The sequence below is a fragment of the Styela clava genome, chromosome 3 (assembly GCF_964204865.1).
Source record: "Styela clava chromosome 3, kaStyClav1.hap1.2, whole genome shotgun sequence".
NCBI lineage: Eukaryota > Metazoa > Chordata > Ascidiacea > Stolidobranchia > Styelidae > Styela > Styela clava.
The window spans coordinates 2,612,268-2,626,187 of NC_135252.1; the positions used below are offsets into that span (position 1 = coordinate 2,612,268).

General features: G+C 34.2%; 3 protein-coding genes across 3 annotated transcripts; all 3 read left to right on the forward strand.

Annotated features, from left to right (window-relative positions):
- Positions 1 to 60: 60 nt before the first annotated feature.
- Positions 61 to 2,885, forward strand: LOC120341860 (ficolin-1-like). Its single transcript, XM_039410418.2, has 5 exons — positions 61 to 341; positions 728 to 824; positions 1,397 to 1,493; positions 1,662 to 1,729; positions 1,964 to 2,885. Exons 1-5 carry the CDS (start codon positions 84 to 86, stop codon positions 2,227 to 2,229), a joined length of 786 nt encoding a protein of 261 aa, XP_039266352.2. The 5' UTR covers positions 61 to 83; the 3' UTR covers positions 2,230 to 2,885.
- A 3,188-nt stretch (positions 2,886 to 6,073) lies between these two features.
- Positions 6,074 to 8,089, forward strand: LOC120341859 (fibrinogen C domain-containing protein 1-like). The gene is made up of 5 exons (XM_078110575.1): positions 6,074 to 6,279; positions 6,752 to 6,848; positions 7,012 to 7,108; positions 7,313 to 7,380; positions 7,711 to 8,089. Exons 1-5 carry the CDS (start codon positions 6,208 to 6,210, stop codon positions 7,986 to 7,988), a joined length of 612 nt encoding a protein of 203 aa, XP_077966701.1. The 5' UTR covers positions 6,074 to 6,207; the 3' UTR covers positions 7,989 to 8,089.
- A 3,273-nt stretch (positions 8,090 to 11,362) lies between these two features.
- Positions 11,363 to 13,448, forward strand: LOC144421119 (fibrinogen C domain-containing protein 1-like). The gene is made up of 5 exons (XM_078111355.1): positions 11,363 to 11,645; positions 11,961 to 12,057; positions 12,225 to 12,321; positions 12,520 to 12,587; positions 12,986 to 13,448. Exons 1-5 carry the CDS (start codon positions 11,400 to 11,402, stop codon positions 13,252 to 13,254), a joined length of 777 nt encoding a protein of 258 aa, XP_077967481.1. The 5' UTR covers positions 11,363 to 11,399; the 3' UTR covers positions 13,255 to 13,448.
- Positions 13,449 to 13,920: the final 472 nt, after the last annotated feature.

Here is a 13,920-nt window from a genome sequence, read left to right on the forward strand (position 1 = left end):
ATTGTTTTAGATAATTCGTATATATATTGGGAAATGATTCACCAAGAACTCTGTCAACATGTTTCCCTATAAATACGTGTGATATGTGCTCAATATTCAATGTGCAAACGGGCAACATGCGACAATTATTTAAGTATTCTCTATTATTCCTGATGTTGTTGGGTTACGCTGCTGCTCAAGCCGATAAACAAAACATAACCAAAAAAGAAGTTATGTCTCAAACCCCAAATCATGTCAATGTTGACCAAATTGGTGATTTTGAATCGGAAATAGAAGAGCTCGAAGAAAAATTTGACAGTTTGGAAAGTTCTCTAGTACCTACTGATCTCATCGGATGGACGGTAAGAAAGTGTGGAAATAGAAATAAAATGTTAAAATGACGTTAAGTGTCATCAATATTATTGAACTGTAATATTACTGTTTAAAACAACAAACAAACAAAGTTAAAAGTCTCCGGTTCATCAATTCAACTGATCGGGTGTTGAGATCTCATTGGTTGTCGAATAAACGGAGTCAACAATCTTCAGATCAAACCAAACATTATTATTAAACACAGAAGGAGATACACTTCTATTGTAACAAACAAATTAGCGAATTATCTTGCATCGACACGATGATTATAATCGGCACAAAATCACACATCCCGCCAAGCACATATTGACAAATGTGTCACTTTCACGTATATATATATTATTTTCTATATATTATAACCTTTAGACATATTTAGGTGTTCCAACGCAGAAAAGATGGCTCTGTGGACTTTTACAAAGATTGGAAAGCTTATCTCGCAGGATTTGGAGATCCTGCAAAAGAATTTTGGTTGGGTGGGTATATATATATATATTTGGGGCTCCCGAAGTATGCGAACCAAGATGGCGGACATCGGAATGTAATATGTGTACTAGGTTAGGGTTAGGCCATAATTTTAGGTATAAATACTACGTGAAGCTCTTGGCTAGTCTTCGAACTGATAATAGGCCTAAAATAAGGAAAATTGGAAAAAAATTATCGCCTAACCCTAACCTGTTACCCATGTTACGTTCCGATGTCCGCCATCTTGGTTCGCATACTTCGGGTGTACCATATATTTTTATATTAAGTGTTTTCTCGCCATTCATACAAACATTGGCATCAATACAAACTTTACACAAACACTCATCAATATTTTAAGAGCTCATATTGCTGGGAGGATTGGAATATTTCGGGGTTGATATCTTCCTCCGTATTGGCGAGGATGAGATCTTTTAACATACTATGGCCACATACGGCCCGGTGCTTTTGGATCGTTGACGAAAAATATAGAAAAAATGATATATATCTCTTTTTTATTTTACGCCGTTAATAGTAATGTTAAAAAAATAGCAGTTAAAAAATTAAGAATAAAGTTTTTTGTCAGGACTGAGAGAAATTTCCAGATTAATGAAACTTGGAAAATACGAATTACGAATCGATCTTCAAGATTTTGACGGACATTGGAAATATGCTTATTACAAGTAAGATAATATGGTAATATTAATCACGGTAACAGCGAGAAACATTGAGTAGATAACTAGATAAATCACGTTTTATGAATCATACTATCATCTAATCTTTGCGAGCTTTGAATACGTCATAAAGAATATTAAAATATTTCCATTCTAATATACATCCTTGATTCACAGAAATTTTTATGTTGGAAAAGAAGAGGACGGATTCCCATTGACGACCTCAGGATATGTAGGAAATGCAGGTTAGGGGACTATTAATGTTACAAAACGATGCTATAATTAGAAGTGCGCTATGTTCGACAGCGAGAGAATTATAATATTATATAGTAGGCACGTCTTATATATTATATAGTCTTTGAAATTAACAACTAGACCCAAACCTTTAAAACTGTAGAAATGAGTAATAGAGAATAGATATCCCAACTAATGAATTCCCGGTAAGTAGAACGTTATTTTGGTTCGATATTTCATTGCAGGCAACAACTTCCAAATGTCAAAAGTTCAGTTTTCCACCAAAGATCATGACCACGATACCCTTACATACGATTGTGCCGAACTATTCAAAGGTGGTTGGTGGTATGGATTTCTTCCGCCCTCGGGTTGTCATATGTCGAATCTTAACGGAAAGTATCTCCGTGGCCAGCACTCCTCTTTTGCTGATGGAGTAAATTGGAGAGATTTCAGAGGGTATTACTACTCACTCAAGTACTCAGAAATGAAGATGAGACTGAAGGAAAATTGAAAGTTATTTTCGTTTGATTTACACAAATGTTCCAACTTTGATACACTACACTGGACTAACATATATATCAATATATATATATATATTCGGATACCATTCTTCAACAATTCTTATGGCCAAAAAGGTTTACGACAGTTCATCAAAAGTGGCTAAAATAGCATTCTGTATATGCTATGATGTATATTTAATATATATATTATGGAAAATATGGAACATGTTAACACGCACGACATTATTGATTATTTCGGTATCTATACTCCTAAAAATACTAAATATGAAATAGAGTTTACACATTATATGATGATAGATTTTATTTCATTGAAAACACATTGAAACATGCGAATTAGAATTGAAAAAAAAAGATCTTTCAACGGAAAGTAGTTTTTGACGCAAATAAGGCAAAATAATAAAAAAATTGCCTAATAAATTGCGTGAATTGTGAGTAAAAAATAATCGAAGAGTCAAGATATTTTTCATCACCTTGTTTGGAAAACAAAATTGACAACGATGTTATTTTTTTGACATTGACTTTTTGATGAAGTCATTTCAATAGACGTGTTCACACACCTGACTAAAATTTTCATCAAGTCATCAAAGAATATAATACTAAGTTTTGAATGAATAACCCGAATCGCAACTAAGGGGAGATGCTTATATTTTCTGCACGTGTCACATTTATGGTTGTTTAAATATTACACATTATCTTTTATGCAAAGAATGATATAATATATATACGGAAATATAATATTATTAGAATAGGTATTTGAAATGTATATAATGCATTATTTAGATTGCATTCCGAAATAAATTCACCTAGTGTGTGCACATGGTGTGAAATGGTGCTAAATAATATAGGGGCATACTTGGAAAAGATCAACAAGTGAAATGATGTAGGGAAGGTGGAACAGTGGCACTGTGGAAAATCAGCTCTCACACTCATACCATGTCCGGAATTAGGTCTGCGATTCGACGTTTGAATCCGCTTTTCGGTGAATTACAACGTCCCCACGAACGAACAACGGCTGTGTAGAGCGACGCAAGATATGAGATGAAATTGATTTTGGGGGGTTGAAACTAAAATTCTACCATTTCAGTTTTTTCGTTTTTCTACTTTAGCCTTTCCAACATGACAAACCACCGATTGATATTTTTCAACTTTAATCCACTGTAAAATATTCATAACTTTGGCGAGTGAATTGCATTTCTGATCTCAACGGGGGACAGTCTGAAAATATTTGTTTCCTATGGGGAACAAGGGATCGGGGTTCAGTGGGACGTGTTCCACTGGGTACAATACGACGGTGTTTGATCTATTAAATGCTCTGAAACCTAGAGATGCGTTATGTTTTGTGTAATATCAAGGTATTTTTTGCCTTATGGCGCTTCGGGGAATATTTGGCCCCATCTGCGCGTTCGACTCCCGTGTTATTGAGTTGGCACACGTTATGGAGTGTAACCCCGATCTGGACTTCTTCAGAGGTCAAAAAGCACACATGTATCAAATGTCAAATGTTTGTATATTGTAAAGATGCACAATCCAATCCAAATACAGATATACTGAAAATACACTTAGCTCTTAATGCAGCGAAATCATATTTAACATGTGAAACACAATATATTTCAGCACTCGGCCGTGGTTCGCCATATGAATAAGCCGTCTTATCGGCTTTCCTCTACCTCGGGATAAATATGTAAATCCTATCCTATCCTATGAGTACCGCACTGTTATATTCCTACAATATTTCAGTTATATATTTCACTTTTTCAGCCAGATATATATCCAGGATAAGTTGAATGGTTTTTGGTCCTATTTCCTAAGTATCGGTTGCCTATGTTCCATCGACTGATTGTACTTCACAGAGGGGATGATATTTAGTCACAATGACTCAACAGTAAGTGCTACCTTTCTTAATAGTTTGTCTCACAACTTGAGCAGGTAGCGCACGGAGTTGTATCCTAATCTCGCTAACCGGATGAGGCCAACATAAATATTGGGCCATTTTAAAATAATGTGAAATATTATTATTTAATAACTATAGGACTTTTCCCGGTTTTATATATAAAAAACACTAGCAGGCGATTCCTAAGAAGCCTGGCGTTTGTTGGATCTTATAAACTATTCTTATTTTGACGATTGTTCAATGGTGACTCAAATGTGAAAAGTAAATCATAATATTAGTAGTTCGGAATATTTGAATCTTTTGTGGTTGCCGTTCTCATCTCTATTATTGAAAATATTATACATATCTTAATACAACAAGTTGTACAACTTGATCAACCTGGACATGGAGAATAAAAACGATCCCAATGTGGTCTTGTCCCTGCGATTGTATGCGATGGCTTACTTAATTCCACTGTCGAATATTATATAACTATTCTTTGATTGTGTTTATAGTAGTAATCTTCGTCGTTTGATATAAGTTTAAAATAACTGTGCATTATTGAATTTTGTACATATCGGAGTTTATTCAATAAAAATGTAGCTTACATGCGATAGAACTTTTGATGGCCAATACCTAACAACGAGGTAAGCCATTCAAAGCCGATCGGGGCCTTATATTGATATCCATATACCGATTTCCTTTATATACTTGAAACAAACAAATTGGTCAGTATTTTCGGTGCAAGTCTGAGATATGGCGCGAGTAACAGAAATCTTTCCTGTTGAAAACTTGCCCCTTCCATTTACTGTTCAAGCGAAGACAACTATCTGAAATCATATTCATCATAAGATCGAATTTGCCAAACTTAGGGCATTGAGAGGATAATATTGAAAATGCACGAAACTACAATATATGCAATAATATTGTACAAAAAAGAATAGCTGTTTGCTCGATGTACGGTTGAAGACGTGCCTACTAAAAGCTCACTAATCGTTCAGCATTGACAAGTGACATGGCATTTTCCTTACACAGCAGCAAATGAAAAACGTATTGCGTACAATGAATAAACACCGTTGCACTGAACTCGTATTTACCCGACTTTGAATACCCAACTTATGATGAAAATTTGCACAACGAGTTGTGTATCCAAATATCAGAAGTGCATCACTATTAGTTATTGTAGTGTTTTATAAGTGTTATTTGTCAATGGCAATATTCAGCTTACACAACATGAATTTCATCAAGTGCGGTCAACTCGTCCTGTGGCATCGGTAAACTGTTTAGCCTTCTTGACGTTTTCTTTTTTTTACTGGAAAGGTTGTGATTATTCTTCTCAAAACTTCAATAGTGAAAATGAATATTGTGTTAATTATGTGTATTTTGATTATTTGTAAATATTGCATGGATGATAACTAAGTTACCGGACAAAGCGTGTACTCGTTTATGCTTATAACGGCACCGATAGGCCTGCAAGCACTCAAGTTTGAAAGTTCACCAACAGAATTAAAAAATTTACTAGTTTGAAGACCGAATCTTAAACCCAAGTATACATCCTGAAAGGAAGCTTCACCCAAAACCCCAAGTCTTGATCACTTGTGCTCGACAAGACACTGTTACTCAACATTCTGCAATAAAAGCTAAGGATATTTAACACTGCACGTAGGCTATCATGCTCTATCAATGCAGGTTAAAAAGTTATCTGTTATTTGACATTCTTTTAACACCATTTTAAGCAACAACTAACCTTTTAGTCTCAATAATTTTGAACCCATTGTACTTTTATACATTGTGCTTGTTCCGGAAGAACCATATACATATCCGGAACTGAATAACCAAAACCTATCAACATTTTTTTGTATATATATATATATATATGCGTGTGCTATTGGCTTAATATTCAGTTGGCAAAGAAACGAGCATAATGAAACAGCTATTTAAGCATTCTCTATCATTCCTAATGCTCCTGGGTGTCGTGGCTGCCCAAACCAATGAACAATGTACCATAACCTGCAGCAAAAAAATTGACAAAGTTGAAGTTTTGTCTCAAATCACAACTAATGTCAATGTAAACCAAATTGGTGAATGTCATTTGGAAATGGAAAAGCTCGAAAAAAGAGTTGATACTTTGGAAAGTTCTTTAGTACCCACAGATCTCATTGGATGGACGGTAAGATCGTGTGTGTGTACTATGCAATCCTGTATTATGAGAAAACGATGATAGCAAATATTATTATCTGAGTGATTCCGTATTTAAAATGAAAATATCACTACGATATTTTAGAAGCTATGCTTTATCGACATTGACGCTTCGCTTTATTATTGCGCAGGATAGACCTGAACGATCGTATAACATGTAGGCAGTGGTGGGATTCAGCCGGTTCGCACCGGTTCTATAGAACCGTCTCACAGGATTTTATGAGATCAGCGAACCGGTTAGTATTACTGGTTACTGCCAATGTTCTGTTTGTAACAGAACCGGCTGAAAAATATGACTTTTGTGATGGAACCGGCTGACAAAAAATGGAATCCCATCACTGCATGTAGGGGTATTCATAATAATTGGCAATACCAATTCTTCCGATCAACTTCGTTTGTTCCAAGTTAGTCTTGATTATAGTACGATTCGTATTTTATCTTAGGTGTTTCAACGCAGAAAAGACGGTTCCGTAAATTTTTATAGAGATTGGAATGATTATCTCGCGGGATTTGGTAATTCTGCTGGAGAATTTTGGTTGGGTGAGTTTTGTTATATATATATACATTGCGGTAGATTATTTCAGATGTAAATATTATTCCTATTATTAGTAATAATTACTTCAGAATTTTTTTAATTTTGTGGCACGATCATGTATTATAAATAATTTTAACATTAAAAAACTTTTAAAAATATTTTTGCCAGGACTGAAGGAAATTTCCAGATTAATGAAACTTGGAAAATACGAATTGCGAATCGACCTTCAAGATTTTGATGGAAATTGGAAGTATGCCTATTACAAGTAAGTTATCAAATCTTTGTTAAAAAATCCCCCAATTGCAGGCTGACAAGCGGATTTTGTCATTCATTCAAATAAACTGATCTATCTGCTTAGATCTGTTTGGTATTTATACAAATATATATTAAAATCAAATTATTGATCTAAATTGTCAATAGAAAACTATTAAAAATATGTAATCAAAATCTGTACATCCTTGATTTTTAGAAATTTCTATATCGGGGAAGAAAAAGACGGATTTCCATTGACGACTTCAGGATATGTAGGAACTGCAGGTTGAAAAATATCGATACGGTTGATATATTTTTGAAATACCGTTCTTTGATAAAAGGACACCAAATTCAAGTGTTAAAAATTGAATCCTTGCAATTTTATGAGTTGTCAGTATTTGTAATGTGTATGTGTTGGGCGTTGTGATGTGACAGCTCTGCACCTAAAATATCACAAATTAGTCTCTGTCTGTTTTACCAGGTATATGTACCTATATCACTTTACAAATAAGTTATTCAGGTTATTTTATTGCAAATTTTCAAGATTTCCATGCAATTTTCAATGCATGCATATAAAAACGCTCAAAGTAATATGATTTCACATTTCTATTACAGGAAACGACTTTCAAATAACAAATGTTCAGTTTTCTTCCAAAGATCATGACCATGACCAAATTTCACATGATTGCGCTGAGCTTTACAAAGGTGCTTGGTGGTATGGTATAGTCAGACCAACAGGTGGCGACAGAATTTGTCATTTGTCCAATCTCAACGGGCAGTATCTCCGTGGCCAGCACGATACATTTGCTGATGGTGTGAACTGGAAGGATTTCAGAGGTTATCACTACTCACTCAAGTACTCAGAAATGAAGATGAGACTGAAGGAAAATTGAATCACTACGTCTTGAGAACGTTATTACTATTTTACAGTTTCATATTCCCAGTCTTTAACACATACAGTGTATACAGATCAATTACTAGTATATGCCATATATATATAATATATATATGGCAAAAATTGTGATTTTTAAAACGAAAAACTTATTTGACCCGAAATATGTGAGCGCAAATTAATTCTCATTTGTTAATTTTTATGAGCAACAATTTAGAACATTTCGATCAAAATTGAAAATATCCCTTCTTCTGAAAAGTATTCATCATGACAACCACAAAACTTGACCCTTTTTGTTCAAAATATAGTTTTACGTGAACAAAAATACAACTAGACGCTACTACGGATATATCCATTAAAATATTCTGTATCGTTTAGTCGCTACAAAACAATTTAAGAAGAATCCAGTAACTAGTTCACTTATATCGTAGTTGCCGGTGATTTTTGCGTATCCCTTTTTTGTCGCAAAATTAGGGTGTACTCAAATAATTAATTAGGCTATTGAATATTGTGAAATGAGGATTGCACATGGTATGATGTAATTTTATTTTATTTAAAGAATATTGCAAAATGCAAATAAAAATTGTAGACAAAACGATGATTAAAAAATGATTTTTCAACAAAAAATTGTTTTACGTAACTGAAGTTAAACAATAATAAACTATTGAATAAATTGCGTGAAATATCAGTAAAAAATGCCTGAAGATAAGTTATATATTATATGAAAATGTAGTTAAGATATCGTTCACATTGTTGGGAGAATACAAATTACAATGGTTGTACTTTGTCAACTTGGAATTTTTTTTGGATGGGGGGAGATATTTTTTGCACGTGACATATTTTTGAGCAAAAATACTGACGCATTAGATTTCATGCAAATAATTATATAACGGTCGAAAATATATCTTATACGAATAATTATTTACAGCATATGGCCTTATTTGGATTCGATTTTCAAATTAATTCATTCATTTAAATCGCTTATAATGAGAATTTGTTCTACACATATTGGAGCATAACAGGAAATCTCAGACGCAGTTTTGCAGTGTGAAGAATTGCAGAGAACTGCAGGAGATAAAAGAATTGTCAGATGTTATAATCAGTAACATCTGACATCAGTAACAGCTTATAAAAATCAGTATTGTAATTTGTTATAGATTTGTGCCATAGAATTTGGAAGTGATAATTGTAGCTGTTGCTGCTGATGGTTCGATCACAATTCAATTGAGCAAATCACAATAAGGGTTATAGTTGATAAAACGGCTTGCAAATGGGCTTATGTAGAATAATGGATTGTCAACTAGTTGTATATTATAATTAGAGAAAATTGTTGCAAAACACACAGAAAATAACTTTCTGTTCCATTCACTAACAACAGTTTTTTTCAAGATAAATTGTTTGGACACTTCTCTTATTTTTGACGTGAGACGAAACCGCGGTCTCTACAACAAGCGATACGAGCTTTCTCAAATTTCGGTTGTTTGACTATTGTTCTTCTGGGGCATCGTGGTTAAATCATGTCACATCGCATGTGTGGTCTTCTACGAACCAATTTTGGGCTTTCGCTCCATTCTGATAGGGGAAACATACGAATTTATGTCGTAACAATGGCTGCTGCTAAACGATGTGTGTTTTGTAGTCAGTTGCGTCATTGAGCATGTATATATTATGCTCATTGGTTGCGTCAATGATTTGTTGTTCACTTGCCGACTCTTCCTGTGCTAAGTCTCTGTTATCAGATTCGTTTGTTTTGATTTAAAAAATTGGGCATTAAATGTATGGTAAACGTTGGAAAGTTGCCGATAAGGGTCGAACATTCCAAATTGCTTGGACGAAAAAATATTTCTGTGTTGAGTATTATTGAAAAGCTGTTTGATTGATATGGCAAGCATTGCAGTTATAAAGAAATTCAATGTTAGACGTCATTATGAAACGTGTCACAGCAAATAGGGAGAAAGTAAAAAGAAAAGAAGTGGATCCTTATCTATATAGCAATGCAACACGTGTAATGTGCACATATCGCTGTAACTCTGTGAGTAGCTTTTTCCAAAATGATACTAAGAATAACAAATTTACCAGTTGATATTAGAGCCTTGGACCTCATGCAGAAATAACATCATCTTTCACACTCGTGCTACGTAAATAAAAACAATGAAGGCCTACCGCGTTTGGTAATAAATAAGAAACGGCCACAACCACATCCCATTGTGTCATGCTTTAACACAGGAATGGGAGTCGCAAGTGCACGATATTTAGAAGTTTTTTAATGTGGCGATTGTTCGTAGGTTTGGAAATAATGTAGCCCACACGCTACCGGAAATGTGTACATTAGCCCACTATAGTACATAAAGTTTGCCGACCACTGGTCTACACATAACTGTTCGGTGGAGGCGGTTTATGCAAGATATACACAGTAATACAAGCGAGAAACTCTCGAGGACGCATTCTTTGTTACAAAACCTTACACTGACGTCAAGAAGTCTAATGAAAAAGTTGTTGACCTCCGAGGTGTGTGTTACTACTGTGTTGGTGAATTCCCGCTACATGTTGATCAAAAGCCATGGCGTCATTGTCAAGCACATGTTGAAGGACATGGGAATAGTCAAGATGGTCGCGCTAACATATCTCTTACTCTGTATATACTCTAATATAGACTTTCCACTTGACTTGTATAATTTGCGTACTTCCTATATTTACGTATTATGAGCAAACACCATTTTTGATGTCAATATCAAACAAAACGTCTTATCAACTGCCAATATCGTAGATGACTAGTATAAATTTACCTCCGCTGCAGTATCCAAGGGAAATCCAAGGGTATATATATAAATGTGCTGTATAAAACTTTTGAAGACTATTGTATTGCAGTTGAGTTGTTAGCTGCTACGGACGATGAACGTGAGCAAAAATGAGCTATATTGGTACTTTTTCCTTGTACAGAAGGTAGACGTCTATTTGATGAAGAAAATAAGTTCGAAACTGATGTGAAGAAGCTCGATGATTACTTTGCACCAAGGGAAGTTAAAATCATGTATCGACACAGATTTTGACTTTCACCTTGACTTCAAGTATATTGTCTTGAAGTTATTCAACTGAACTATATGTTTCTTTGTTGTCGATATATTTCTTTTTCTAGTTCTTCAATTGTAGTCAGCGAACTGCAGCATACAAGAACTTGATAATTAGCTACAACAATATAGAGTGAATTTTGCTTTGAATTTGGTTTCAATTTTAAATATTCTAAATATGCCCCTTATGCCCTCTGCTACAATTATAGGGAGGTATATATTATCAGGAAAAAAAATTCAATAGTGGTACAAAATAAATATTTTCACCGAAAAAAATAATTTTCCTGTCTTTATAGAAAAGATCTTGGTTAATAGAGGGTTAAATTGTTAAAGAAACGGGCATTATGAGACAATTATTCAAGTATCTTATACCATTCCTGATGCTCATGTGTTTCGTGGCTTCTCAAACCAATGAACAATGTACCATAACATGCAGCAAAAAAATTGATAAAGAAGAAGTTTTGTCTCAAATCACAACTAATGTCAATGTTGACCAAATTGGTGAATGTCATTTGGAAATGGACAAGCTCAAAAAAAGAGTTGATACTTTGGAGAGTTCGTTGGTACCCACAGATCTGATTGGATGGACGGTAAGATCGTGTGTGTACTATGCATTCCCGCATTATGAGAAAACGGTGATAGCAATTATTATCCTCTGAGTTAATCTGTTTGTAAAATGGCAATATAACTACGATATATTAAAAGTTATGCTTTATTGACATTGATGCTTATTATCGCCCAGAATATACCTGAACGATGAAGTCCACTATTATCGTAAAACACGTAGGGGTAACCATAACTATCGGTATTGAAAATACCGGGCGATTGATTGTACATTCTTCTGATAAACTTGGTTTGTTCCGATTTGGTCTTAATTATACTACGATTCGTATTTTATATTAAAGGTGTTTCAACGCAGAAAAGACGGTTCCGTAAACTTTTATAGAGATTGGAATGATTATCTCGCAGGATTCGGTAATTCTGCTGGAGAATTTTGGTTGGGTTAGTTTTGTTATATATATATACATTGCGGTAGATTTTTTCAGATGTAAATATTATACTAAATATTAGTGATAAATTTCTCCTGAAATATTTAATTTATTTTCTGGCATGATCTTGTTTTTTAAATAATTTCAAGATTTGAAATCTCTGAAAAATATTTTTGCCAGGACTGAAGGAAATTTCCAGATTAATGAAACTTGGAAAATACGAATTGCGGATCGATCTTCAAGATTTTGACGGAAATTGGAAGTATGCTTATTACAAGTAAGATAATATCGTAATATTAATATTGATTAATAAGAAATTTTCAGTAGGAAACACAATTAGAACAGAGAACATTAGATTAGTAGAAATCATGACTTACGCATCATACTCAGTTAATTCAACGGAAATGAGATTCGAATGTGTCATAAACAATATTAAAATATTTCCATACAATTACTATACATCCTTGATTCATAGAAATTTTTATGTTGGAGAAGAAAAAGACGGATACCCCTTGACGACCTCAGGTTATGTAGGAAATGCAGGTTAGAGGAATATTAATGTTAGAAAACGATGCAATAATAAATGGCAACGTGAACAAGACTTTGTATACCAACAAATCCATGGAGGTCTGAAAAGAAATTCACATAATAAATGGATCTTGTGTTCATGATAAGTTTTTCCGATGTTCAAATTTGTCAATATTAAATTACAAATGAAGTCGCAGACAAATTTAATCTTATTTGTCGAGTATATATAAAATTTTGAAATCCCTCCGACTTGAAGTGCGCCATGTTCGAGAGCGAGAGAATTATAGGTAATGTTTTTTAAACTATCAACTAGACCCAAACCCTTAAACTATAAAAATAAGTAATAGAAAATAGATATCCCAACTAATGAATTCTCGGTAGATAGTAGAACGTTATTCGATATTGTATTGCAGGCGACAACTTCCAAATGTCAGAAGTTCAGTTTTCCACCAAAGATCATGACCACGATCAACTTTTTTCATACGATTGTGCTGCACTTTACAAAGGTAGTTGGTGGTATGGATTTCTTCCGCCCTCTGGTTGTCATATGTCGAATCTTAACGGACAGTATCTCCGCGGCCAGCACTCCTCTTATGCTGATGGAGTAAATTGGAGAGATTTCAGAGGGTATTACTACTCACTCAAGTACTCAGAAATGAAGATGAGACTCAAAGAAAATTAAAAGTTATTTTCGTTTGTTTGACACAAATGATCAAACACTGCTAGACTAACATATATATATCAATATATTTGGACTCATTGAAAACATATTGCAACATGGGAATTAGAATTAAAAACAAAACAATAATTAAAAATTATCTTTCAACAAAAAGTCGTTTTTGACTGAATAAAGTAAAATAACGAGAATATCGGTCAGAGACCCCCCCAAAAAAAAAACAGCGCTCTTACTCCATAGTGACACCTTGTGTCCCATCACTAATTAATTTAATAACTCGCTATTTATACGACATAATTCGCCCAAAATCAATAGGCTTCTGGTCCGAGATATGATGAATGCACATGCAAAATCTGGAGCAGATTTAATCTCGCTTTCGTGAGATAACGCGTACATCTAACAGACAGACAGACAAATACCTATCAACATACTTACCGATTAAAATCGATAAGTAACGAGAATATCGGTCAGAGACCGAAGACTTATCGATCGAAATTTAGGGGATCCCTCAAAACAGCGCTCTTACTTCATAGTGACACCTTGTGTCCCATCACTAATTAATTAATAACTCGCTAATTATACGACATGATTCATCCAAAATCAATAGGCTTTTGGTACGACATATGATGAATCCACATGCAAAATCTGGAGCAGATTCAATCTCGCTTTCGT

Coding starts and splice junctions, on each gene's coding strand:
- LOC144421119 (XM_078111355.1), top strand. CDS start 11,400: ATGAGACAATTATTCAAGTATCTTATACCATTCCTGATGCTCATGTGT. Junction 11,646..11,960: donor CAGATCTGATTGGATGGACG/GTAAGATCGTGT, acceptor TTTATATTAAAG/GTGTTTCAACGCAGAAAAGA. Junction 12,058..12,224: donor TGCTGGAGAATTTTGGTTGG/GTTAGTTTTGTT, acceptor TATTTTTGCCAG/GACTGAAGGAAATTTCCAGA.
- LOC120341859 (XM_078110575.1), top strand. CDS start 6,208: ATGGAAAAGCTCGAAAAAAGAGTTGATACTTTGGAAAGTTCTTTAGTA. Junction 6,280..6,751: donor CAGATCTCATTGGATGGACG/GTAAGATCGTGT, acceptor ATTTTATCTTAG/GTGTTTCAACGCAGAAAAGA. Junction 6,849..7,011: donor TGCTGGAGAATTTTGGTTGG/GTGAGTTTTGTT, acceptor TATTTTTGCCAG/GACTGAAGGAAATTTCCAGA.
- LOC120341860 (XM_039410418.2), top strand. CDS start 84: ATGTGCTCAATATTCAATGTGCAAACGGGCAACATGCGACAATTATTT. Junction 342..727: donor CTGATCTCATCGGATGGACG/GTAAGAAAGTGT, acceptor AGACATATTTAG/GTGTTCCAACGCAGAAAAGA. Junction 1,730..1,963: donor AGGATATGTAGGAAATGCAG/GTTAGGGGACTA, acceptor ATTTCATTGCAG/GCAACAACTTCCAAATGTCA.